This window comes from Passer domesticus, chromosome 10, assembly GCF_036417665.1.
Source record: "Passer domesticus isolate bPasDom1 chromosome 10, bPasDom1.hap1, whole genome shotgun sequence".
Classification (NCBI taxonomy): domain Eukaryota; kingdom Metazoa; phylum Chordata; class Aves; order Passeriformes; family Passeridae; genus Passer; species Passer domesticus.
In genome coordinates, this window is record NC_087483.1 from 42,402,620 (window position 1) to 42,426,348 (window position 23,729).

The following is a 23,729-nucleotide window of genomic DNA, read 5'->3' on the forward strand; positions in this document are numbered from 1 at the left end:
ATCAATTCCCGCTCTGCTCCCAAACATTCCACGTGTCCATGGCCGTGGAGACCAAGCTCCTCCATCCAGCAGCTTGGTCCAGCCTTGGAAACACAAGATTTCCTTGGCGTTGTTCTCCCTTTGCTGAGGGTTTGCTGGCTCGGCAGAGGGAGGAGCAGGGCGGCTCCGGTGGGGACATCCCGGAGCTCCGGGAGACCGCTCCACCAAACCAGGCCCGCAAATCGCATCCCCCGGCTGGAATTCCATCTGGAATGCAGGAATTCTGTGTTCCCCCCCTTGCAGAAGCTCACCCTGAGGCACCTGAACAGCAACCAGTGCCTGGCGGAGCCGTCGGAGGAGGACCGGCTGGTGCCCACCATGCGCGACTGCGGCGGCGGCCGCGCCCAGCAGTGGCTGCTGCGCAACATGACCCTGGCGGCCTGATCCCTCCGCTCATCCCGCTCCTCATCCCGCTGTGCCCAGCTGTGCCCGGCCCTCTCCCGAGCCCAGCGCGGTCACCGCGGGGCTCCTGCTGGGCCCTTGGACTGCTCCGGGCCTCCAGCTGATCCAGGACCTGCTGGTAGCGACAGCAGCGCGCTCCGGATTCCAGAGGCGGCAGCTGGCCTGGGAGGAGGTGGGATATGGAGGCATTGCTGCCAGTCCTGATTCCAGAGGTATCAGATGACCTTGGAGGAGTTGGGATATGGAGGCGTTGCTGCTACTCCAGAAGTATCAGATGACCTTGGAGGAGTTGGGATATGGAGGCATTGCTGCCAGTCCCGATTCCAGAGGTATCAGATGACCTTGGAGGAGTTGGGATATGGAGGCGTTGCTGCTACTCCAGAAGTATCAGATGACCTTGGAGAAGGTGGGATATGGAGGTGTCGCTGTCACTCCAGATTCCAGAGATAGCTGACCTTGGAGAAGTTGGGATATGGAGGCATTGCTGTCACCCCAGAGATACCAGCTGACCTTGGAGGAGTTGGGATATGGAGGCGTTGCTGCCACTCCATATTCCAGAGATAGCTGGCCTTGGAGGAGTTGGGATTTGGAGGTGTCGCTGTCACATGTCCCCACGGAGAGGTGGCCCAGTCCAAAGGCCCTGTGGCACCAGCTGGCACTGGGAGCCATCCTGGGGGGTGTGGCCCGAGCCGATGGGATGTGCTGGGCTCCGAGATCCTGGAGAATATCCTGGGGAATCTTGGGTGGTCTCTGTGCCCAGTGGGATTTGACAGCACCAAAGCTTCCTGGGTCGTGCTGGGAAAAAACGGGATCCGGTGTTGGGAAAACCAAGCCAAGACTGAACTTCACCAGGAATTCCAACAGAGGAGGCCACAGGAGACACGGGAATGCCGAGGGGAAGGAGTGACACTTGGAGTGGCACGGAGGGAGCTGTCCCCTCCTTCCATGGGAATGGAGCTGGGGCTGGACCTGGAAGGACCAAAACTGAGACCTCTGGAGCTTGGAGGGTCTGCATCCCTCCATCCCAGCACATCCAGGAATCCCTGCATCCCCTCCCAGCTCTGCCTCCAGGGGTTCCCTGGAATCACAGAGGCTCCTTTCTGCTTTCAGGAATTCGGGGCTCAGTCCTTCTGTGGGTGTGGCTGTTCCCAAAGCGCTGCTGGCCCTCGGGAGCTGCTCCCCTGGCATGTGGGGACAGGGACATTCCTTTGGGAGCCACCCCAAGTGCAGCTGTGGCCCTCTGGGCTGGGATTTTGGGAATTCTCACTGCCCAGAGGGTTCGGGAGACTGAAATCCCAGGGCAGCGGGATCCCAGCATGGGTAGGTGGGGAAATATTTCCCAGGATTTCCCTCACAATTCCCAGAAATCTCTGTACAATGCACTGGGTCATTAAAAATGCTGGTATTTTCTGTATCTGCTCTGGTGGCTCTGGATTCATCCCGGGGTTTATGGATGGTACAAATGACAGAGGAGATCTGCTGGATACTGAGCATTACATGGGAAGGAGGAGGGAGCTCAGCTGGGAAGGGGATTGCTGGGCATGCATGGAGCTGGAATATCCTGGATTAACTCGGATTGGGGCTCATCTCCAGCCTCCTGCCCAAACATTCCTGCTCCTCATCCTCCAGTCACCCCGAAAATACAAAATGTTGTGAAACATTTCCCCCCTAAAAGGGGGAGGTTTTGTTCTGCTTCATAAGAGCAGGAAAACATCAGGATGAAATTTAAACAGGAATTTCCAAGCAGGAAAAGAGGAATCAGTTATTTCTTTCATCTCCTTCCCCAGGTGTGTTCACAGCACAGCCCTGGGTGGGTCCCGTGGCCGGGAATTGGGGTTGGGTTGGGAAGGGGAGGTGGGAATGTCCTGGGACAGTGGGAGAGGGCGGTGTCACTTCCCTGTGGGACAGCCCTGCCTCCAGAGGGGGACAGCTCCACATTCCCAGCGCTGCCCTGTCCCATCCCAAGGTTCCTTGACATCACAGCCGGAGCTATTTACAAAATTAGGATTTTATAAATGGAATTTCTGTGTCAATATATAATTCTGTAATTCATCCTGCACTGCTGCGGTACCCTTCAAACAAATCACACAAGGACTAATTAATAACTTGTTTAATGAGATGTCCCACATCCCGAGTTGCTCCCTTGTCCAAAAACCATGGAAAAACCCCAACTAAAATCCCTCTTCTCAGTAATTCCCCGTTCAGGTTGTCCCTGCAGGTGTCTGGGGGGTTGGAGCTGCAGGTGACTCCAAACCCTGGTGAGGCCCAGCCTCCCCTGCTGGTAATTAAAGCCTGCAGAGGTAATTAACTGCTCCTGTTAATGATGGGCTGCGGAGCCTGGGAATGAATCACCCAATAATCCCTTTGGGAGGGATGAATGCAGGCACGGAGGTATTTCCCCTTTTTTTTGGAATTTCTCTGAAATGTTAATAATTAGGATTGACAGAAAATTACAGAGAGGGAACCAACCTCCATCTCATTTCCCTGGAAATCTGATTTATCCCTTTTTTTTAAAAATTTATTTAAGGGATTTAGGGATTCATCCAGAGGGGATGAGTCTTGGGGTATTTTTGAGGTCAGGAATATCCTGATCCTGGTGCCATGACTGCCTGCTCCAACTCCCATTTCAAACTGGAAATGATTTTTCCAAGGGAAAAGAGCAGGATCTGCCCTCAAATCCATATCCAGGCAGTGGGATTGGAAGAGACAGGTTTGGGAATGTCTCTGTTAATTCAGGGAATAAAGAAATAATTTCATCATGTTATTTGTCATCGTCCCCACATCAGCTAAAGCCTGGGAAAGCCTCCAGGTGCTGACATCAGGGAATTGCAGGTAAGAAATGGAATTGCAGGGAAAGGAGCTCCAGGGGAGCCCCTGCCCAGGTGACTTTAAATGGATCTAAACACAAACCTGGGATGGGAAACCTCAGCTGGAACGTTCAGCGGGGATGGCAGCAGGCAGGGGGAGGTTGGGTTTGTGGGATAATCAGCACAGGAGGGTGTGGAGCTGCTGGAGAGTCCAGAGGAGCCATGGAGCCAGGCTGGGAGAGCTGGGAATGTTCCCCTGGAGAAGGGAAGGCTCCAGGCAGAGCTCAGAGCCCCTGGCAGGGCCTGCAGGGGCTCCAGGAGAGCTGCAGAGGGACTGGGGACAAGGATGGAGGGACAGGAGCCAGGGAATGGCTCCCACTGCCAGAGGGCAGGGGTGGGTGGGACATTGGGAACTGGGAATTCCTGGCTGGGCTGGGATTGCCAGAGCAGCTGGGGCTGCCCTGGATCCCTGGAATGCCCAAGGCCAGGCTGGGACAGGGGGAGGTGTCCCTGCACAGCAGGATGATCTGGGAATTCCATCATTCCGGGGGAAGAGCTGTGCCAGGGCTTTCTGGAGCAGCTTCCTGCCACCAGGGCCCTTTGGGTGACACTGCTCCATGCCCACCATTCCTTTCCCACTCCCACTATTCCCTCATCCCACCCCGGCTGACAGAATGTGCTGGGAATGTGCTCATCCCCCTAAAAGCAATGATGATTTTAATTGCAGTCATTACAGGGAATGGCTCCCCTTGGATTGTCACTGTCACGCTGGGATGGATCACAGGGAATCTTTGCCCAGTTCCAGCCCAGGGAGAGGCCTCTGGGAAAACAGGAGGGATGAGGAAGGAGAAACAGGAGAGGGGAAGCTGGCAAGGCTGCTGGGTCTGTGAGCCAGGAGGGTTCTGGCAGCAGGGCCAGAGTTTGGGATGAATTCCATACAAAATTTCCTTTAATTGGGTGGGAAAATTAACAGGCATTGTGTGAATTGCAGGGAAAAAGGGGGAGAACAGAGAGATTTGGAATAGAAAACAGAAAAAGAGAGAAACTAAATTAATTTTCTGGCAGGAAAAAAAAAAGGTAGAATAGAAATGCAGTGGCAAAAAAAATCCTTGGGAATCAGTTCTGAGGAAGGTGATGGTTACAAAATGAGGTGTGGCTGGGCTTTATCCCATGGTTCAAGCTGCCAACCCAAGTTTTTTCTGGAGCTGATGGCAGCAGGAGCAGGAGTGGGCGAGGAGGACCCGAGGATACAGCCTGGCCCTTCGGAGCATCACCAGCCCCTTCCCACCCCACCTGCTCCATGATTCCCGGGGGATTTATCCACATTTGGGGCTGGTTCCCTGCTTCCCACCCGTTCTGGATCGGGGCTGAGCTTTGTGGCTTCTCTTAGGGAATGTCTTCCCGGGTGGAAGGGGCTGTGTCCCCTCCGTGTCCTGGCAGTGTCCCTGCTGTGGGGATCTCAACATCTTAAAAACGTCAAATAGAATGGGATGAATAGAATAGAATAGAATAGAATAGAATAGAATAGAATAGAATAGAATAGAATAGAATAGAATAGAATAGAATAGAAAAGAAAGTGGGGGTACCCAAACCTCCCCTCCTGGCTGGTTTTGAGGAGCTGGAGCCCCTCCAAGGGAGGAGGGATGGAGCCCCGGGGGAGGATGCAGGGGAGAGGAAGATGAGGAGGAGGAGGATGATGCCGGGGGGAGGAAGACGAGCGAGGGATGCTGGGGGGAGGATGAAGGGGAGGATGAAGATGCGGAGCGCAGCGAGGATGCGGAGGGCGGGGTGTGCGCGGGGTCGCGGCGCGCAGAGCCGCGCAGGGTGGGAGGGGGCGATGTCGGGGGGGGTGCGCGGTGCGGGGCGGGTCCAGGGGCGGTGCGGGAGGAGTGTCGCTGCGCGGGGCGTTGCGCGGGGCGTTGCGCGGGGCGGTGCCGCCTGCCCGGGGCCGCTGCCGGCGGCTCCGCGTGGGAGGCGGCGGCGCCGGGCGGAGGCTCCGCGGCCGCGGGGCCGGGCGGGCTGCGCGGGGCTGCGCGGGGCTGAGCGGGGTGTTGGTGGTTCCGCGGATTTTGCGGGGTATCAGTGGCTGCGCGGATTTTGCGGACTGAGCAGGGTATCAGTGGCTGCGCGGACCGTGCGGGCTGTCGGTGGCTGCGCGGATTTTCCCGGCTGTCGGTGGCTCCGCAGATTTTGCGGGCTGTCGGTGGCCGCGCGGATTTTGCGGGCTGAGCGGGGTATCGGTGGCTGCGCGCACCGCGCGGGCTGCGCGGGGCTGCGCGGAGCATGTCGGCGCTGCGGCGCAAGCTGGGCGATGAGTACCAGGTGGTGAGCACCTCGGCCAGCGGCGGAGGCCTGCCGCCCCCGCGCAGCGCCCCGCGCGGGAAGCGCCAGCGCTTCGTGGACAAGAACGGGCGCTGCAACGTGCAGCACGGCAACCTGGGCGGAGAGACCAGCCGCTACCTGTCCGACCTCTTCACCACGCTGGTGGACCTCAAGTGGCGCTGGAACCTGTTCATCTTCATCCTCACCTACACCGTGGCCTGGCTCTTCATGGCCTCCATGTGGTGGGTGATCGCCTACATGCGCGGGGACCTCAACAAGGCGCACGACGACAGCTACACGCCGTGCGTGGCCAACGTCTACAACTTCCCCTCCGCCTTCCTCTTCTTCATCGAGACCGAGGCCACCATCGGCTACGGCTACCGCTACATCACCGACAAGTGCCCCGAGGGCATCATCCTCTTCCTCTTCCAGTCCATCCTGGGCTCCATCGTGGACGCCTTCCTGATCGGCTGCATGTTCATCAAGATGTCGCAGCCCAAGAAGCGGGCCGAGACGCTGATGTTCAGCGAGCACGCCGCCATCTCCATGCGCGACGGCAAGCTCACGCTCATGTTCCGCGTGGGCAACCTCCGCAACAGCCACATGGTGTCCGCCCAGATCCGCTGCAAGCTGCTCAAGGTGGGTGCTCCGCCGGGGATCGCGGGCAGGCTCCTGCCTGGAAAGCCGCCCAGGGCAGTGGTGGAGTCCCCGTCCCACTGGAGGTGGCGCGTGGGGACGTGGGGGTCTTGGCAGTGCTGGGCATGGTGGGGATGGTTGGACTCGATGGCCTTGGAGGGCTGTTCCAACCTCAGTGATTCCATGGGGGCCCCGGCAGTGCTGGGAATGGTGGGATTTCATGGTCCTGGGTGGCTTTTCCAACCTCAGTGATTCCATGGGGGCCCCGGCAGTGCTGGGAATGGTTGGATTCCATGGCCCTGGGTGGCTTTTCCAACCTCAGTAACCTGGCAGTGCTGGGAATGGTTGGATTCCATGGCCCTGGGTGGCTTTTCCAACCTCAGTAACCTGGCAGTGCTGGGAATGGTTGGATTCCATGGCCCTGGGTGGCTTTTCCAACCTCAGTGATTCCATGGGGGCCCTGGCAGTGCTGGGAATGGTTGGATTCCGTGGTCCTGGGCAGCTTTTCCAACCTTATTCACCTGGCGGTGCTGGGAATGGTTGAATTCCGTGGTCTTGGGGGGACTTTTCCAACCTCAGTAATTCTGTGAGAGTCTTGGCAGTGCTGGCGTGGTTGGGATGGTTGGATTCCTTGGTCTTGGGGGCTTTTCCAACCTAGACAATTCCATGGTTCTGTGACAGAACCGTGGCCCCACTGCCGCTCCCCAGGGGACATCCCACCCCCTGTCCGTGTCCCTTGGGCATCCCTCGCTCCTGCCCGTGGCTGTCCCACGTCCCTGGGGCTTGGAGCAGCCCAGGGTGGCCCCGGCCATGGCCAGGGGTCGGGCTGGGTGATCCCAGATCGTGTTTGGGGTCCTGCTGCTGTCCCAGCATCCCTGTCCTGTTTTCCTGGCGCGGGGATCATCTCCGGGAGCCTCGGGCTGCGGGCTCAGCCATCAGCATTCCCAGCCTCCTTGGAGATAATTCCTACATTCAGCGCAGGATTGGGATGGATATTTATAGATTCCTATAAAACGCTCCATTTCCCTGACAAGGAAATCCTTTGTAGCTCCGAGCCTTCCGCGAGCCGGGAAGGAGAAAAGCTCCGGGCATAATCCAGAGCTTTTCGGGCAGCCCTGAGCCCGGCCAGGCTCAACTTTACTGACGTGAGCTCCGAGGAAAGCGGAGTGCCAGGCTCAGACCCGGAGCATCCCTGCCCCCGAGGGCCGGGAAGAGCCGGCGCTGCTCCGGGGCTCGCCCGGCGGCCGCGGATCCCGAGGGGAGAGGGAATCGGGAATGGGGATGGGGAATGGGGATAGGGATGGGGAAGGAGCAGGTGGGAGGAAGGAGCCGGCTCGGGGGGCGTTTGCTGCGTGCGGAGCATCCCGCAGGGACCCCGGGAATCGGGATACCCGCAGGGTATGGGGTGTCCTGTCCTTGGGGGGAGTGTCCTGCAGGGAATGGGGTGTCCTGTCCTTGGGGGTGAGTATCCTGCAGGGAATGGGGCGTCCTGCAGGGAATGAGGCGCCCTGTCCTTGGGATGGGGTGTCCTGTCCTTGGGATGGGTGTCCTGCAGGGAATGGGGTGTCCTGTCCTTGGGATTGCAGTGCCCTCGGGATGGGTGTCCTGTCCTTGGGGTGGGGTGTCCGCCAGGGAATGTGGGTGCTGTTCCCATTGGAAGGGTGTCCTTCAGAGATTTTGGATATCCTGCAGGGATTGGGGGTGTCCTTCAGGGATTTGGGATACCCTGCATGCCCTTCCCTCGGGGTGTGGGTGCCGTGCAGAGCAGGGCAGGGTCCCCTTGTCTCCTTGTCCCATTCCCAGGACAATCCCCTTGGGAATCTCCCGGTTTTGCCTCTGCAGCCCCAGGGATGGAGCTCAGCCCATGGGAGGCTCCTGGGCTTGTCCTGCTCTCCCAAATCCCTGTTTCCCGTGGGATTGCAGGATCAGGACTGGCCCAGGGTCCCCTAAACCTTCGGGAGTCGGTGCCTGAAAGAGGGAAAGAATTCCTAAAAATATCCCAAAATAACCCTTGAATAGCTTTAAAATGATGGAATATAATTTATAAATATTATAGCTATTATTTTAAACTATTATTTATAAAGATAAAAATATAAAATAGCATTACAGCATAATACCATAGATTTATGTAATATACGGTCATAAATATTCATATTTAACAATATATAATTTATACAGTTTGTTTTAAAATATTTAATAATGTGTAAATATATGTCTCCACACTATATAAATATATTTAAATAATGTAGTATATTTTGAGCCATAAACAATCAAAAATTAGTAATTTCCAGTCCAGCATTTGAAAATTGCTTTTGCCTTTTTTTCTTTTTTTTTTTTTGGCTCTGGAAGTGCCAGTGGGGGAATTTTAAAAGTTGGAGCTTCAAACTCAGTGTGGCTCCAAAATAATTCCCTGGATTTGAATGATAGGGAAAGAAAGGTTTGTGCTTGGAAGAAAAGCAATGCCAGGTCAGGCCTCCTGGGGAAAAAAAAGGATAATTACAAGGAAAAAAGGGGGGAAAAAAGGAAAAAATGGGGAAGAGCAAAATAAAAGGGAAAATAAAAGGGGAAAGTAAAATGAAAAAAGCAGGGGAAAGGAAAATTGATGGGAAAATAAGAGGAAAAATAAAATTTAAAAGGGGGAAAAGGAAAATAAAAGGAAAAATCAAAGAAAAAAGGAAAATAAAAGGAAATGGGAAATGGAAGGGGAAAAGGGTAAAAAAGGACAAAAAAGGAATGAAAGAAAAAGGGAAGAAGAGGAGAAATGGAAAATGAAAGAAGGAAAAAAGATAAAAGGAAGGAGGGAAAATAAAAGGGACCCACAGCAGAGAGAATAAGAGAAAACTAAAAGAAAATGAGGAAAAGGGAAAATAAAAGGAAGGAATAAAAAGGAAATAAAAGGAAAAAAATAAGGGAAAAGGAAAACAAAAAAGAGGGGGAAGGGAGAAAAAGAAAAAAGGGGGAGAAGGAAACCAATAAATGGGGGAAAAAGAGGAACCAAGGGCAAGCAGGGGTTGCAGCAGGGAGAGCTGTCCCTGTTCCCAGGGCGTGCCAGCTTTGGGGCACAGGGATGTGGAGCAGGAACTGGGAATTCCTCCCCAGAGCTCCTGTGCCAGGTGCGCTCAGCCCCGGGGGCTCCGATTTCCTTGGGAAGGGTTTTTGTTGTGGAAAAGGTTCTATTCCTGCAGAGCTGGGCACAACTGGAAATCCCAGTCCATGGGGGAAATATTCCTTTACTTTTCCTGCAGAGCTCAGGCCAGGAGCAAAACCAACCCCAAAGCCTTAAAGTGGGAAATCTGCGCAAAGCCTCTTTTGCTGTAATGGGAATTTTGGGATGGATTTTTGGGACTGGGAGGAGCTCGGATGTCGCTCAGAATTCCTGAGTTTTCCTCCCCCATCACTTGACAGAAGGAGTCACTCAGGGTTCATTCCTTTGCAAAATGTTCCCTCTGGAATTGCCTGGGGTTGGATTCTTCCCGGGACTTGGGGAGGTGTAAAATTAAATTTGGCTTCTCTGGATTTGAGCTCTGGAATTCCACCTGAAGTCCCCGGGAGCAGCTGGGAGCGTGTGACATCCCAGCTGGATCCAGGAACCCTGGAGCTGTCCCACAGCAGGGCTGCGAGGGATGTGCTGCATCCCCTGGGAATTCCAGGGGGAGGGAGGGCAGGGATGGCGCTGTGGGAATTTAAGCTGGAGCTAGACTGGACATTGGGAAAGATTTTTCCATGGGAAGGGAAAGGGAGGTCAGGCACCGGCACAGCTGCCCTGGCAGGGCTGGAGCCACATTCCTGGAGGGATTGCAGAGCCATGGATGTGGCACTTGGGGACCTGGGGCAGTGCTGGGAATGGTTGGGAACCGATCTTGGAGAGCTTTTCCAACCCAAACGTTCTGGGATTCCATGATTTCCTTCCCCCCTGAGGCTCACCCTGTTTCCCTGGGCTGGCCAGCACCGCGTTGTCCTTAACTCGCGCTTCCACCTGGTGAAATCCCAGAATCCTGGAATGTTCGGGCAGGAAGGGCTGTCAATCCCACCCCACAGGCAGGGATTCTGCTGTGCCAGGTGGCTCCAAGCCCTGTCCAAGGGAAGAGGAGCTCCAACATCCCTTCCCCTCCTTGTCCTCGCAGTCCCGCCAGACTCCGGAGGGAGAATTCCTGCCCCTGGATCAGCTGGAGCTGGACGTGGGCTTCAGCACGGGGGCTGACCAGCTCTTCCTGGTGTCCCCCCTGACCATCTGCCACGTCATCGACTCCAAGAGCCCCTTCTACGACCTGTCCCAGCGCAGCATGCACACCGAGCAGTTCGAGATCGTCGTCATCCTCGAGGGCATCGTCGAGACCACGGGTGAGTGGGGCTGGCCTGCCTGCAATTCCTGCTGGCCTGAGAGCCTGGAGAGCCTGGAGCCCTGGAGAGCCTGGAGCTCCCGCTGGCCGGAGAGCCTGGAGCTCCTGCTGGCCGGAGAGCCTGGAGCTCCCGCTGGCCGGAGAGCCTGGAGCTCCTGCTGGCCGGAGAGCCTGGAGCTCCTGCTGGCCGGAGAGCCTGGAACTCCTGCTGGCCCTGAGAGCCTGGAGCTCCTGCTGGCCTGGAGAGCCTGGAGCTCCTGCTGGCCTGGAGAGCCTGGAGCTCCCGCTGGCCGGAGAGCCTGGAGCTCCTGCTGGCCGGAGAGCCTGGAACTCCTGCTGGCCCTGAGAGCCTGGAGCTCCTGCTGGCCTGGAGAGCCTGGAGCTCCTGCTGGCCTGGAGAGCCTGGAGCCCTGGAGAGCCTGGAGCTCCCGCTGGCCGGAGAGCCTGGAGAGCCTGGAGCCCTGGAGAGCCTGGAGCTCCCGCTGGCCGGAGAGCCTGGAGCTCCTGCTGGCCTGAGAGCCTGGAGCTCCTGCTGGCCTGGAGAGCCTGGAGAGCCTGGAGCTCCTGCTGGCCGGAGAGCCTGGAACTCCTGCTGGCCTGGAGAGCCTGGAGCTCCTGCTGGCCAGAGAGCCTGGAGCTCCTGCTGGCCTGGAGAGCCTGGAGCTCCTGCTGGCCAGAGAGCCTGGAGCTCCTGCTGGCCTGGAGAGCCTGGAGCCCTGGAGAGCCTGGAGCTCCTGCTGGCCCTGGAGAGCCTGGAGCTCCTGCTGGCCCTGGAGAGCCTGGAGCTCCAAGGGGTTCTTGGCATGTTTGGAGTGCTTGGAGGCAGCTGGAGTTGGGGTTTTCTGCAGAAGGGTTTTGGCACTGGGGCTCTCTCCAGGGGATGGATTTTGGTGCTCTCTCCAGGGGATGATTTTGATGCTGGGGTCTCTCCAAGAGGATGGATTTTGGAGTTGGTGCTCTCTCCAAGAGGATGGATTTTGGAGTTGATGCTCTCTCCAGGAGGATGGGTTTTGGTGCTCCAAGGGGATGGATTTTGGTGTTGAGGCTCTCTCCAGTGGGATGGATTTTGGTGTTGGTGCTCTCTCCAAGGAGATGGATTTTGGGCTCTCGCCAGTGGGATGGATTTTGGTTTTGGTGCTCTCTCCAGGGGGATGGATTTTGGTGCTGAGGCTCTCTCCAAGGGATGGATTTTGGTGCTGGGGTCTCTCCAAGGGAATGGATTTCGGCACTCCCAGGATGTGGGTTTGGAATGTGGAGCTCCCAGCTGGGATGTGGAGCTCCTGCATTTCCCAGCTGCTCCCGGGCACAGGGAATGCTCAGGGCACCTTTGGTCTGTTTTGGGGCCATGCTGTGGAGTCCCAGTGTTCCCAGCCTGCCTCCCCAGGGCAGCAGAGCACGGCCCAGAGAGAGGGAGGTGAACCCTCTGAGTGCTTCCCTGAAAACTCCCTGAGGCTTCCCTAAAACCCCTCTGATACTTTCCTGACAAATCCTTGATATTCCTCTCAAAAATCCTTGATATTCCACTAAAAAATCCCTAAAACCCCCCAGATACTTCCCTAAAAAATCCCTGATCTTTACTTACCAACCCCCTAATAGTTCCCTAAAATTTCCTTGATATTCCTCTAAAAACTCTTTGGTGTTGTCATAAAGAATCCCTGATGTCTCCATAAAAACTCCCTGATATTTACTTGAAAAATTCCTGATATTTCTCTAAAAAACTCCTGTTATTTCTGTAAAACCCCCCTGATACTTCCCTAAAAACTCCCTGATATTTCACTAAAAATTTCGTGATACTTCATTAAAAACCTCCTGGTGTTTCCCTAAAAACTCCTTGATACTTCCCTTAAAAAACCCTGATGTTTTCATAAAGACTTCCTGATATTTCTTCCAAATTCCTGGATCCTTCCCTAAAAACTCCCTGACATTTCCCTATAAACTCCCTGACATTTCCCTAAATCCCCCTGGCACTTCCCTAAAATCTCCTTGATATTTCCCTATAAACTCCCTGATATTTCCCTAAAAATTTTGTGATATTGCCATTAAAATTCCCTGGAAGAGGTCATGGAAAACTTCCAGGCCTGACCTGCAGACCAGGCCTTGCAGGTTTCATGTTTTTATTCCTCAAATAATTAATTCCAAACAAAATGGGGGAAGAAAAGTTCTTTTGTAAATAACTCTTGGAATTTTAAACCCTGGCTTTGTTTTGGGAAATATTATTAACCTGGAAATTATACAGGGAATGGGAAAAAAAAAAAAAAGGAATTTCTGGTTCTTTAAAGCCTAACTGGAATAAGGTTCCAAATGTTGTGACCTATTTTTGGGAGCTGAGCTGAAAATTGGACAGAAAATAGAGCAAAATGTGCTGGCTGTGGATAACACAGGAGGGAATGAAAGGGTTGGGAAAAGCTTCCAGTGGGAGCAAAGGCAGGAGGAGGAGAGGGCAGGGCTGGGTGTGAGGGGTGGGAGAGCTCATCCAGGGATGCTGTGGTTTTCAGGGAAGGGGGGCACCTCTGGGGGTTTAAATCCTGCAGGAATTCCAGGTTCTCCTCTGGGTTCCAGGCTTTCCCCAGCAGATGCTGCATTTCCCCTCCCATCCTGGAAGCCCAAAGCTCTGGAAAAGCAGAGGTTTCCCTGTGGGAACGTGCAGTGATCCCTGAGCAAACCCTGGCATCCCTGGATATAAATGGACATTAAATATTGGGAATAATGGGATGCATTTCCTGTGGGTCACATCCCTGGATGCTTCTGGCAAGGGAAAAATGGGATTCAGTCAGGGGTTTTGGAGAGGTTGAGTGTGGTACTGGGAATGTGACCCTGGAGTTGGGATGAAGGCCTGGGAGGATCAGCCTCAGCTTTGACAGAACCTGTAGAAAGTTTAACAATTTACAAATCCCAGGGTTTGGTTTTTTTTTGGTTTTTTTTTTCCTTTGTGGTATAATTTGGAGGGAATTCAGCTGGATCACCTTGTCCAGACCCTGCTGAGGCCAGGAAAGGTTGGAGCAGATGATCCAGGAGGTCAGCCTGGCCTCGGCCACCTGCAGGGATGGGATACGAGGTGAGAGGGAACTGAAGGCACTGACGGGATCAGGATTCAGGGGTGTGTTTCTCCCTCTCTATTTTACATTATTTATGATAATCAAGGATTTAGGAATCCAAGTATCCATGGTTTGAGTTGGCTTTGCTGTGCATCTGGAGCCTCCAGGTTGGCTCCAGCAGGTGCTTGTGAGGAACTTTTCCCTGTTAACTTTCCTTCCTTTAATCACTGAAGGATCCAGTTTCCTTCCCATTCCCCAGGTGATTCCCATTCCATTCCTCCCCCATCTCCCTGTGCTGCAAATCCCTCCCAGATTACAACCAGGATCACAAGTGCTGGGTGTTTCTCCCTCTGATATTATAATAAACAGGGATTTAGGAGTGTGAATATCCGTGGTTTCAGGCACCTCTCTCTTTTCCCGTGGATTTGCAGCCTCCTGGTTGGCTGCAGCCCGGGAGGAATTTTTCCCTTGAACTTCCTTCCCTGCTCTAATCCCTGCCTTTGATCAGCTCCAGCCCAGGGGGGTTTGGCTAACAGGGAATGTTCCCAGCACACCTGGCTGTGCCTGCCTGCAGAGGCACTGAGGGGTCTGGGAGATGAGTGCAGTGGGATGTTCCTGCTGCTCCGTCCCACCTGGCCGGTGGAAATCCCCCTTCCCAGCGCCTTCCCTCCCGGAACAGCTCCCAGAGGGCCCATCCTGCCTGGATGGAGCTCGTGTGCTGCTCCTCAGTGCAGCTGGGATTCTGGGAAACATCCACATCCCTCCCTGCTGTCCTCACCCTCCCTGGTCCCAGGCTTTGGGCTCTCTGGGGAAAAGGCGTGGGAAGTGGATCCAGCCAATTCCTGCAGGGAGGAGGGAAGCTGGGAGCTCCTGATCCTTCCCGGAATTCCCTTGGAGCTCCTGATCCTTCCTGGAATTCCCTTAGACCTCCTGATCCTTGCTGGAATTCTGTGGGGAGAGCAGCAGGGCTGAGCTGAGCTCTCCTTCCCTCCCCAGATTCCAGCCAGGAATGTGTTTAGGGATGTGTCTCCTCTGAGGGATTTTTTAGGAGCCACAGGAGGGGTCCCGGCCCGGGATGCTGGAGGTGATTCCTTGGGTCGGTTTTAAGTAAAAAAGAGAATATTCGGATGGATATTGGGAAGGAATTCCTGGCTGGGAGGGTGGGGAGGGCTGGCATGGAATTCCCAGATTTGCTGGGGCTGCCCCTGGATCCCTGGCAGTGCCCGAGGCCAGGCTGGACACTGGGATGGTGGGAGGTGTCAGGGATGGGATGGGATTTAAGGTCCCTTCAACCCAAACCATTCCATGATTCCATGACCTAAAACTCCTGCATGGGGAGTTCCTCCCTGTCCCAGCCCCCAGGAGCTGGAGGAGCCCCTCTCTGGCACTGGGATTGTTCCCATTTTTTGTGACAGAGACTCTAAATTTTTTGTTCCCATTTTTTTTGCGGGAAAAGGGGATTTTTAAAGCTGGGGAAAAGGGGGAATGTGCTGGGAAAATGCAGGGAAGTGTCTGGTGGGAGAGGAGAGTTTGGGAACAGCAAATCCCTGGAGCTGTCCCAGGTTGTCCCCACTTTGGAGCCTTTCCCAGTGGAGATGCTCCCATGGACACGGAGCTGGAGACGATTCCTGAGGGTCAGTGCTGATCATTCCGGGTTATTTTGGATATCCCTTCCACCCCCCCATTACCAGGATAACCTGGAATTGGGCAGAGCATTCCAAGGGTTTATTTTCCAAACCTTTTGTCCTCATTTCCCGTTGCTGGGATGCAGAATTGGAAGCTCTGTTGTCAGCAGAGCTTCCTGGTGCCGTTCCTGTGGAGAGTTTGACTTCCATCCTGGATTTTCCTGCTGGGATTTGCCTCTGGATGTGTTTGGGATTATGTAACCCTTTATAATGGTGTGTTATCCTGCAATTTATTGATAAGCTGCTGAAATTCCTGAAAAAATGAGCCATTAATAGGAATCTGAAGCAGACAAAACCCTGCAGGAATGGTTTGTGCATTCGTATTCCAAACTCATTAAATTTATTTTGGAAACCTCTTCCCGTGATTTGCTGATTGAAGAGCACCAGAGCCTGCCAGGCTTTTTAATTAAAGAAATAGGGATGGCATCAAAGGCCTTTTCCTCTGGTTTTGCTTTTAAAACCATGAAAAAACTGGAATTCTGGAAGCACGGGAAGGGTTCTCTGAGATCCATGGGGATGAGCTCGGAATGCAGCAACTTGAGGGAACAAAGAGCTGGGACAGATCTGAAAGTTACCGGGATTCTGATAATGCCATTTGAAATGGGATTCTTTTGGATGTCTGTTCTCGGGGTCAGTGAGAAACCTCAACACAAATTCAGCAACTTTAAAGGTGGAACATAAAATATGGGAATTCTGGAATGGTTTGGGTTGGAAGGGACATTTAAAGGTCAATTTATCTGTGGGGTATTTTATCTTTGCATTCAGATTTTGGGATTTTTTGTGTGTTGGATGGGAGGGTGATAGGAAAAGAGGATTCAGCACTTCACATATTGGCAGTAGCTTTGAAATTGCATTTATTTTATTTTAAATACTTTTAAGCACAGCCCGAGCATGGTAAAATATTTCTTTAAAACTCTCGGGGCCGAACATCCCGCAGATCTTTTCCCAGTGCTGCCGTTATAGGAAATCCGTCAGTGGAAAATCCAATATTTTTTGGTCACGTGGACAAACACGTTTGGCCTGGCAGAGCCGGGATTTCCTGGGATTGGGACCTTCAGCTCCAGCTTCCTTCTGCCCCCCTGGAGCTGCTGGGCTGGGAAAAGGGGATTTTTAAAGCTGAGGAAAGGGGGGAATGTGCTGGGAAAATGCAGGGAAGTGTCTGGTGGGAGAGGGGAGTTTGGGAACAACAAATCCCTGGAGGTGTCCCGGGACAGTGGGGGTGTCCCTGCCATGGCAGGCTGGAATGGGGTGGGATTTAGGGTCTCTGCCAAGCCAGAGCAGTCGGGGATCCTGGGATCCATCCCTTACATAACTTTTATCTTGGATAACACTCCCTCCTCCTGCCTGAGGCAGCCAAATCCCCCATCTCCCTGCAGCAGGCCTTCCTGCTCCCTCCTCTTCTCCCTGAGATCCCTTTGGAGCCCCAGGAGAGGGAACTGGGGGTGATTCTGACCCAGAGCCGGGCAGGAGCTTCCCTTTCCCCTTTTTCCCCTTTTTCCCCTTTTTCCCCTTTTTCCCCTTTTTCCCCTTTTTCCCCTTTTTCCCCTTTTTCCCCTTTTTCCCCTTTTTCCCCTTTTTCCCCTTTTTCCCCTTTTTCCCCTTTTTCCCCTTTTTCCCCTTTTTCCCCTTTTTCCCCTTTTTCCCCTTTTTCCCCTTTTTCCCCTTTTTCCCCTTTTTCCCCTTTCCCTTCCCCATGGATGATCCCAGTGTAGGAATGAGGGGGGTAGGACAGTCAGGATGGATGAGACCCAGAGATCTCTGAAGCCAAGTTTTGGAACTTGGGGTTTATTGGGTGCAGGGAGCTGCCAGCCAGCTCGGAGCAGGCCCCAGAGAGGGAGAGAGGTAAAGAGAAAGGAGGAAACAGCATGGAAAAAAGGAAGAGAGAGAGAGAGGAAGAGTAAAAAAAAAAAAAAAGTGAAGTTCCCATTACAGTAACATAAATCTTCTTCTGTGCTGAATATTCTAATTCTCACTAACCAATCTAATACAAGATACAAATCCTATAGCATCTGCATACAAATTTTTAAAAAAATTCTATATATAGAATATATATTATATATATAGTTATATATATTCTATATATTCTCTATATGTTCTATATTCTATATATATTTGATATATTCTATATATATTCTATAATACATATATTCTATATATAGAATATATAGAATATGTATTCTATATCTATTCTATAATATATATATATATTCTATAAGAATCATTACATTACCATACCGTGTTACATTTTAAACCCTAAAAACTGCTCTTTGGGCCCCTCTGCCCAGCCAGCAGGGTCTGCTGTGACCCCTGGGCCTGTCTGCAGCAGAGGGGATTGTTCCATCAAAAGGGCATTACCTTCAGCCAGCCATGCCAGTGTTTCCCAGTTGTTCAGTAGCTAAGGCATCTCAAAGCTTGCTTCCATTTCAATCTCATTTATGGTTTCCATATTCTCAGAATCTTTTGCCAGGCAATCATATTTGTATGGTTTTCCTGTTCCCTCTCCCCCAACAAGCTCTGCCAAAACTCCCTGCTCACGCTTGATCAGCCAGGATTCCTTCTGCTCGAGCAGCCTGCGTGTGCTGAGCTGCTGCTCCCACAGCCTCTGGAGCAGCAGGCTCCCGTGGAGCCACGTTGTTCTGGGATTGCTGTGGGAGGCTGGGCTGGATCGTTTGGGAGCACCAAAACTCCATCTCTGCTGTGGCTCTGCTGTGGCTCTGCTGTCTGAGCTGGGGGAAGATCCAGCTCCTGATCCAGGGCGCTGTCCTGCTGCAGCTGGAGGGAGGTTTGGGAATGGTGGGAAAGGGGAAGGCAGAGGGCTGGAGTTGTTCCTGGAGCGCTGGGGTGTGGGATGCTGGCTAAATATAGCCCCAGACTGCTCCTCCTGGAGAAATTCATGGACAGGTAAAACCCTCGCTGCTCAAGTGCTGCTGGTTCACAGGATCCTGGAATGGTTTGGGATGGAAGGACTTCAAATCCCATCCCATTCCACTCATCCCACCATCCCAGGTCACCCAGCCTGGCCTTGGGCACTGCCAGGGATCCAGGGGCAGCCACAGCTGCCCTGGGAATGTGTGCCAGGGCCTGCCCACCTTCCCAGCCAGGAATTCCTTCCCAATATCCCACCTAAATCAACCTAAATCCTTCCATTTTAAGCTATTCCCTCCTGTCCTTGTCAGGCATGGCTCCTTGAATCCTTCACTGTGTTGAAATCCGAGCCATTTTTTCTCTGTAGCAACTGCTTCCCACTCCTTGTTTACCTCCTGGATCCTCTGGCAGTGCAGCTTTCCCTGGATATTTGCCCTCAGTGGGTTATGGATGCTGCTGTCAGAGGTTTTTGTCAGCAGCCCACTGATCCCTCCTCGGTGTTATTTATTTATTGTTTCAATAATCTGCAGCAGGGCCCGTGCCTCGGGCAGATGTGCTGCTCCAGCCCTGCCAGGAACGCCCAGCTGGCTTTTCCATGGATACCTGTTCCTCTACCTGGATATTTTGGTGTTTATTATTCTTTATTTCCAGCTCTGCACAACGTGTGAAATATTCCAGCTCCCTCCCAGCTGCTTCCTCACAGGCTCGCTCTCCTGAGGGACTGTGGCTTGGGAATGGCCTTAAATGGCACCAGGGGAGGTTTAGGATGGATATTTGGGAACATTTATTCTGGGTAGGGCTGTGCAGGCCTAGCACAAGTCCCCATCCCTGGGGGGGTTCACAGCCCTGTGCATGTGGCACTGGGGACACGGGGCAGGGTGGCCTGGGCAGTGCTGGGGATGGCTGGACTCAATGCTCTGAGGGGCTTTTCCAGCCTAAACCCTTCTGGAATTCCGTGATTCCAGCTGAACTGGCCTTCCAAGGGTAGTGGTTGCAATCCCTGAGCAGCCACACTCGATGTCTCCTTTTGGGAAGGCACAAACCCCTGAGCTCTCCTCGTGATTAACTCTGGGTTTCTTCTGCCTTTTGGGGGTTTTGAACCCCTGGAATTCTCTGGGAAGTGGGATGTGCTGTGGGGTGAGTGGCACAAAAAACCCTGCGGGGATGGGGACTGCACCTGAGCACCTTTTCCTGAAGGAATTTCCCCAAAATCCCCCCTGAGCTGCCCTGGGCCAGCCTGAGGCCGTTCCCTCTGCTCCTGTCCCTGTTCCCTGGGAGCAGAGCCCGACCCCCGGCTGTGCCCTCCTGGCAGGGAATTCCAGAGAGGGAAAAGATCCCTGGGGATCCTCCTGTGCTCCAGGCTGAGCCCCTTCCCGGCTCCCTCAGGGATTCCCCAGCCCCTTCCCAGCTCCCTCAGGGATTCTGCAGCCCCTTCCCGGCTCCCTCAGGGATTCCCCAGCCCCTTCCCAGCTCCCTCAGGGATTCTGCAGCCCCTTCCCGGCTCCCTCAGGGATTCCCCAGCCCCTTCCCGGCTCCCTCAGGGATTCCCCAGCCCCTTCCCGGCTCCCTCAGGGATTCTGCAGCCCCTTCCCGGCTCCCTCAGGGATTCCCCAGCCCCTTCCCGGCTCCCTCAGGGATTCCCCAGCCCCTTCCCGGCTCCCTCAGGGATTCCCCAGCCCCTTCCCGGCTCCCTCAGGGATTCCCCAGCCCCTTCCCGGCTCCCTCAGGGATTCCCCAGCCCCTTCCCGGCTCCCTCAGGGATTCCCCAGCCCCTTCCCGGCTCCCTCAGGGATTCCCCAGCCCCTTCCCGGCTCCCTCAGGGATTCCCCAGCCCCTTCCCGGCTCCCTCAGGGATTCCCCAGCCCCTTCCCGGCTCCCTCAGGGATTCTGCAGCCCCTTCCCGGCTCCCTCAGGGATTCCCCAGCCCCTTCCCAGCTCCCTCAGGGATTCCCCAGCCCCTTCCCGGCTCCCTCAGGGATTCCCCAGCCCCTTCCCGGCTCCCTCAGGGATTCCCCAGCCCCTTCCCGGCTCCCTCAGGGATTCCCCAGCCCCTTCCTAGCCCCATTTCCCTCCCAGCCCCTCTCTCCCATCCCACCCCAGCCCTTCCCAAAGATCCACACCTCCTGGTTCTCGCCCTAAGGGAATAACCCTGGCCTGGCCTGGCTGTTTTCCCTGTCTGACCCTTTGCAGTGGGTTTGTCCCAGCTGGGTGCTCCCAGTTTAGGGTGACACAAACCAGCAGGTTTAGGCCCTGCTTTGTGCCTGCTGCGGGTTCTGGGCTGGATTGAAGGTCAGGTTTAGGAGAGAAGCTCCCGGCGTGTTACACAATCCAAGCTGCAGCGAGGCTGCTGTGAGCTCCGTGATGATAAAAGTGCCTGGCAGGAGAAGGGGGAGAGGCCTGGCGTGGGTAAAATGCTGGGACATTCCAGGAGAGTCATCAAAAATGTCAGCAGGAATTGGGAATTCATGGAGGGAAAAGCTGTGCTGGGGCTGGAGAGAGCCTGGAGGGCTGGGGGCTGCTCCTGCCTCCCTTCCCTGTGCTCCAGGCTGGGTTTGGGGGGGTTTTGTGGGGTTTTGGGGGGGTTTGGGGAGCAGGGCAGGAGGAAGGGCTGAGGGGCTGCAGCCCTGCCCGCTCCTGGCTGGTCCCAGCAGCCTTCCTGGGGAACAGAGACAGAGGCTGTCCCCTTTTATTGCTCACTGAGCTGCCCCTGGAGGCACCCAGGGACGGTCATCGTGCTGCTCTGAGTCCATCTGGAGCCCAAACCAAGCCCGTTAGTGAGCGCCACGGGGCTCCAAAGGTTTGGAACTGCCTGTGCCGTTCCAGCCCCGGGAGAGGCCCTGGGGATGCTGGGAACAGCTCCCTCCTCTAATTGCAGTATTTATTACAGGCTCCATGTCCTTGTTCTCCAGCCTCAGGGACTCTCTGGAGCTCCTGGACACACGGAGCAGGAGATGAGCAAATCCCAGCGCTCCCAGCAGAGCGGGCTCAGCCCCTGTGCTGGGATTTCAGGATTTCACACCAAACCTGGGATGGGGCTCCAGGAGCAGGGCACTGGATCAGGGGGTCCAGGTGCCTCTGGAGTCTGGGACCTGCGGGAAAGGGGGGATTCTGCCCCTGTGCTCAGGTGAGAGCCCACCTGCAGAGCTGCCCCAGCCCTGGGCTCCCACATCAGAGGGACCTGGAGCTGCTGCAGGGCTGGAACCCTCTGGAACCGAGCTGGGAATGCTCCCCTGGAGAAGGGAAGGCTCCAGGCAGAGCTCAGAGCCCCTGGCAGGGCCTGCAGGGGCTCCAGGAGAGCTGCAGAGGGACTGGGGACAAGGATGGAGGGACAGGAGCCAGGGAATGGCTCCCACTGCCAGGGGGCAGGGATGGGTGGGACATTGGGAACTGGGAATTCCTGGCTGGGCTGGGATTGCCAGAGCAGCTGGGGCTGCCCTGGATCCCTGGACATGTCCAAGGCCAGGCTGGAGCAGCCTGGGATGGTGGCAGGTGTCCCTGCCATGGCAGGGGTGGATGGGATGGGATTTGAGATCCCTTCCCACCCAGCCCAGCCTGGGGTTTCATGTTGGTGTCTCCAGGAGCTGTGTTTAGGGAATGCCATTCCCTGGGTGCTGGGGCTCTGAGGCTGAGCTCACCTGGTAATTAATTCATCAGCAGAACTGCCTGGAATTAGAGCTCTGCTCCTAATTGGGAGTTAATGGCTCATTAGCGCTGAGCAGATCAGCCCGAGAGCCCCGACAACACAAACAAAACAATTAATGGTTTCCAGGGAGTGGGATCCACCATTCCAGCGCTGCTGAAGGTGGGTCTGGGCCAGCTGTGCTGTGGGGCAGCCGGGTTTGGGGGGCTCCGGGGTGCTGCTGCAAAGCGAATTCCCTTTGGAATGCCCTTTGGGATGGTGGGGGGGCTGTGGCTTCCTGCTCTGGGGCCTCCTCCCTGCTCATCCCAAACTGGGCACCTGGGAACGATGGGGGTGGGAAAGGGTGGGGAGAACGAGCAGCAGTGGCTCCTCCTCAGAGAGCTTTAGGAGTGTAAATGACAGAATTTCAGGCTGGGTGGGTGGGAAGGGAACTTGGAGCCCATCCCAGACCACCCCTGAGCCTTTGCACCATCCCAGGGTGCTCCAAGTCCTGTGCAGCCTGGCCTTGGACACGTCCAGAGATGAGAAGGAGCTCCAGGAGAGCTGGAGAGGGACCTGGGACCAGGAATGGCTCCCACAGCCAGAGGGCAGGGATGGGTGGGACATGGGGAATTGGGAATTCCTGGCTGGGAGGGTGGGCAAGCCCTGGCACAGGTCATTCCATGGATGGCCCTGGATCCCTGGCAGTGCCCAGTGCCAGGCTGGAGCAGCCTGGGACAGCTGGGAGGTGTCACTGCCATGGCAGGGTGGGATGGGATGGGGTTTCAGGTCCCTTCCCACTCAAACCAGGCTGGGATCCCATGAAGGTGTAGCAGCACCCCTGCAGCCCACCAGGACTTTCCCTGGAAGCCAAGCAGTGCCCTGACGTGTGGGATGGGAAAAGGCAAAGAGCCCTGGCCAGAACTGCCAATGCCATAAACTCCAAACGCTGCTGAAACCTGCAGGAAATAAAAGGCATCGTTTTCCCTAAAATGGCAAAAATGCTCCAGACTCGGAGGCTTTTAAGCCAGCCTGGGGAGAGCTAAATCAGCACGATGGGCACGGCAGGCAGGGCTTGGATGTAAAATTAGAAACCCCTGGCAGGCACGTGGGTATTTGTGCAGCTCGGGCTGGATGTGGCAGATTGATCCTCCTGGGAATAACAAGCCTGCTGGATGACATCACATCCCAGGGATGGGGCCCTAATTAACCTCCCCTGGCTGCGGGTGGGCCCGGCATCCCCTCCCTCCCTCCCTGCTGCCCACGCTGCAGGAAGCATTCCCTGTGCCTCCCTCGGATCTAAGGCACACAGGGAGGGAGCAGCACCCCCGAGCTCAGAGCCTCCTCTGCCTCTGCAGCCTGTGGGGTTCAGGGATTGTTCTCCCAGGTGTTCTGGGATGCTGGCTCTCCTCTGGGAAGGGTCTGAGGATGCTGCTGCGGATGCAGGAGCAGCTGGGAGGTGTTGAGCACCAGGGGGGTCAGGAAATGTGTCACCAAGGGGGACAATCCAGCGTGGAATTGCTGAGGATGTGGAGATGCTGTCTGGGAGTTTTTTCCTAGGGGAGAAGGTTTTCCAAGTTGGGGAGGTCCCAGTGAGATCTCTGCTCACTGCAGGGGAAGGGGGAACTGCCCCATCCCTGGGAGTGTTCCAGGCCAGGCTGGAGCAAGCTGGGATACTGGGAGGTGTCCCTGCCCGTGGGATGGGATGGGATTTACTGTCCTTCCCAACCCCAGCCACCCTGGGAGTCTGTCATTCCATGACATTTGCATATATCTGTATATCTGTGGCCCAGCAAGGAGCGTGTGGGTTCCTGAAGAGCCTCTTGCAGCCCCAGCTCCATTCCCACAGGGCTGATCCTCCCTTTCCTGGGAGTCTGTGTGCCCCTGGTGTGAGGCAGGGATGTTTGCCAGCCCCTCCCTCCGTGCCACAATCCGTGTTTAGTTTGGGTGTTCCAGCTGTGCACGGCCCTGGGGCACAG

At 55.1% G+C, this 23,729-nt stretch overlaps 2 protein-coding genes and 1 long non-coding RNA gene across 4 annotated transcripts in view; 2 read left to right on the top strand and 1 right to left on the bottom strand.

Moving 5' to 3' along the window:
- The window catches only part of GALNT13 (polypeptide N-acetylgalactosaminyltransferase 13), a 308,398-nt gene that overhangs the window by 41,846 nt on the left and 242,823 nt on the right, over window positions 1-23,729 (top strand). Inside the window, exon 13 of one of the 2 annotated variants that reach the window (XM_064435360.1) lies at window positions 283-1,855. The exons of the other annotated variant lie outside the window; for it this stretch is intronic. Within the exon in view, the coding sequence (XP_064291430.1) occupies window positions 283-423 (141 nt within the window). The 3' untranslated portion in view covers window positions 424-1,855. Of the gene's footprint in view, window positions 1-282; window positions 1,856-23,729 lie in introns of those variants that run through there. 2 annotated transcript variants of the gene reach the window in all.
- The window catches only part of KCNJ3 (potassium inwardly rectifying channel subfamily J member 3), a 29,574-nt gene continuing 11,021 nt past the window's right edge, over window positions 5,177-23,729 (top strand). The window contains exons 1-2 of the mRNA XM_064435359.1: window positions 5,177-6,209; window positions 10,331-10,547. Coding sequence (XP_064291429.1) covers window positions 5,532-6,209; window positions 10,331-10,547 — 895 coding nt within the window. The 5' untranslated portion in view covers window positions 5,177-5,531. The remainder of the gene's footprint in view (window positions 6,210-10,330; window positions 10,548-23,729) is intronic.
- On the bottom strand, window positions 16,113-21,939 carry LOC135309283 (uncharacterized). Its single transcript, XR_010369594.1, has 3 exons — window positions 21,767-21,939; window positions 20,252-20,505; window positions 16,113-16,359 (listed from the first exon to the last, which is right to left on the bottom strand). It is a non-coding gene; the product is annotated as an uncharacterized LOC135309283 (long non-coding RNA).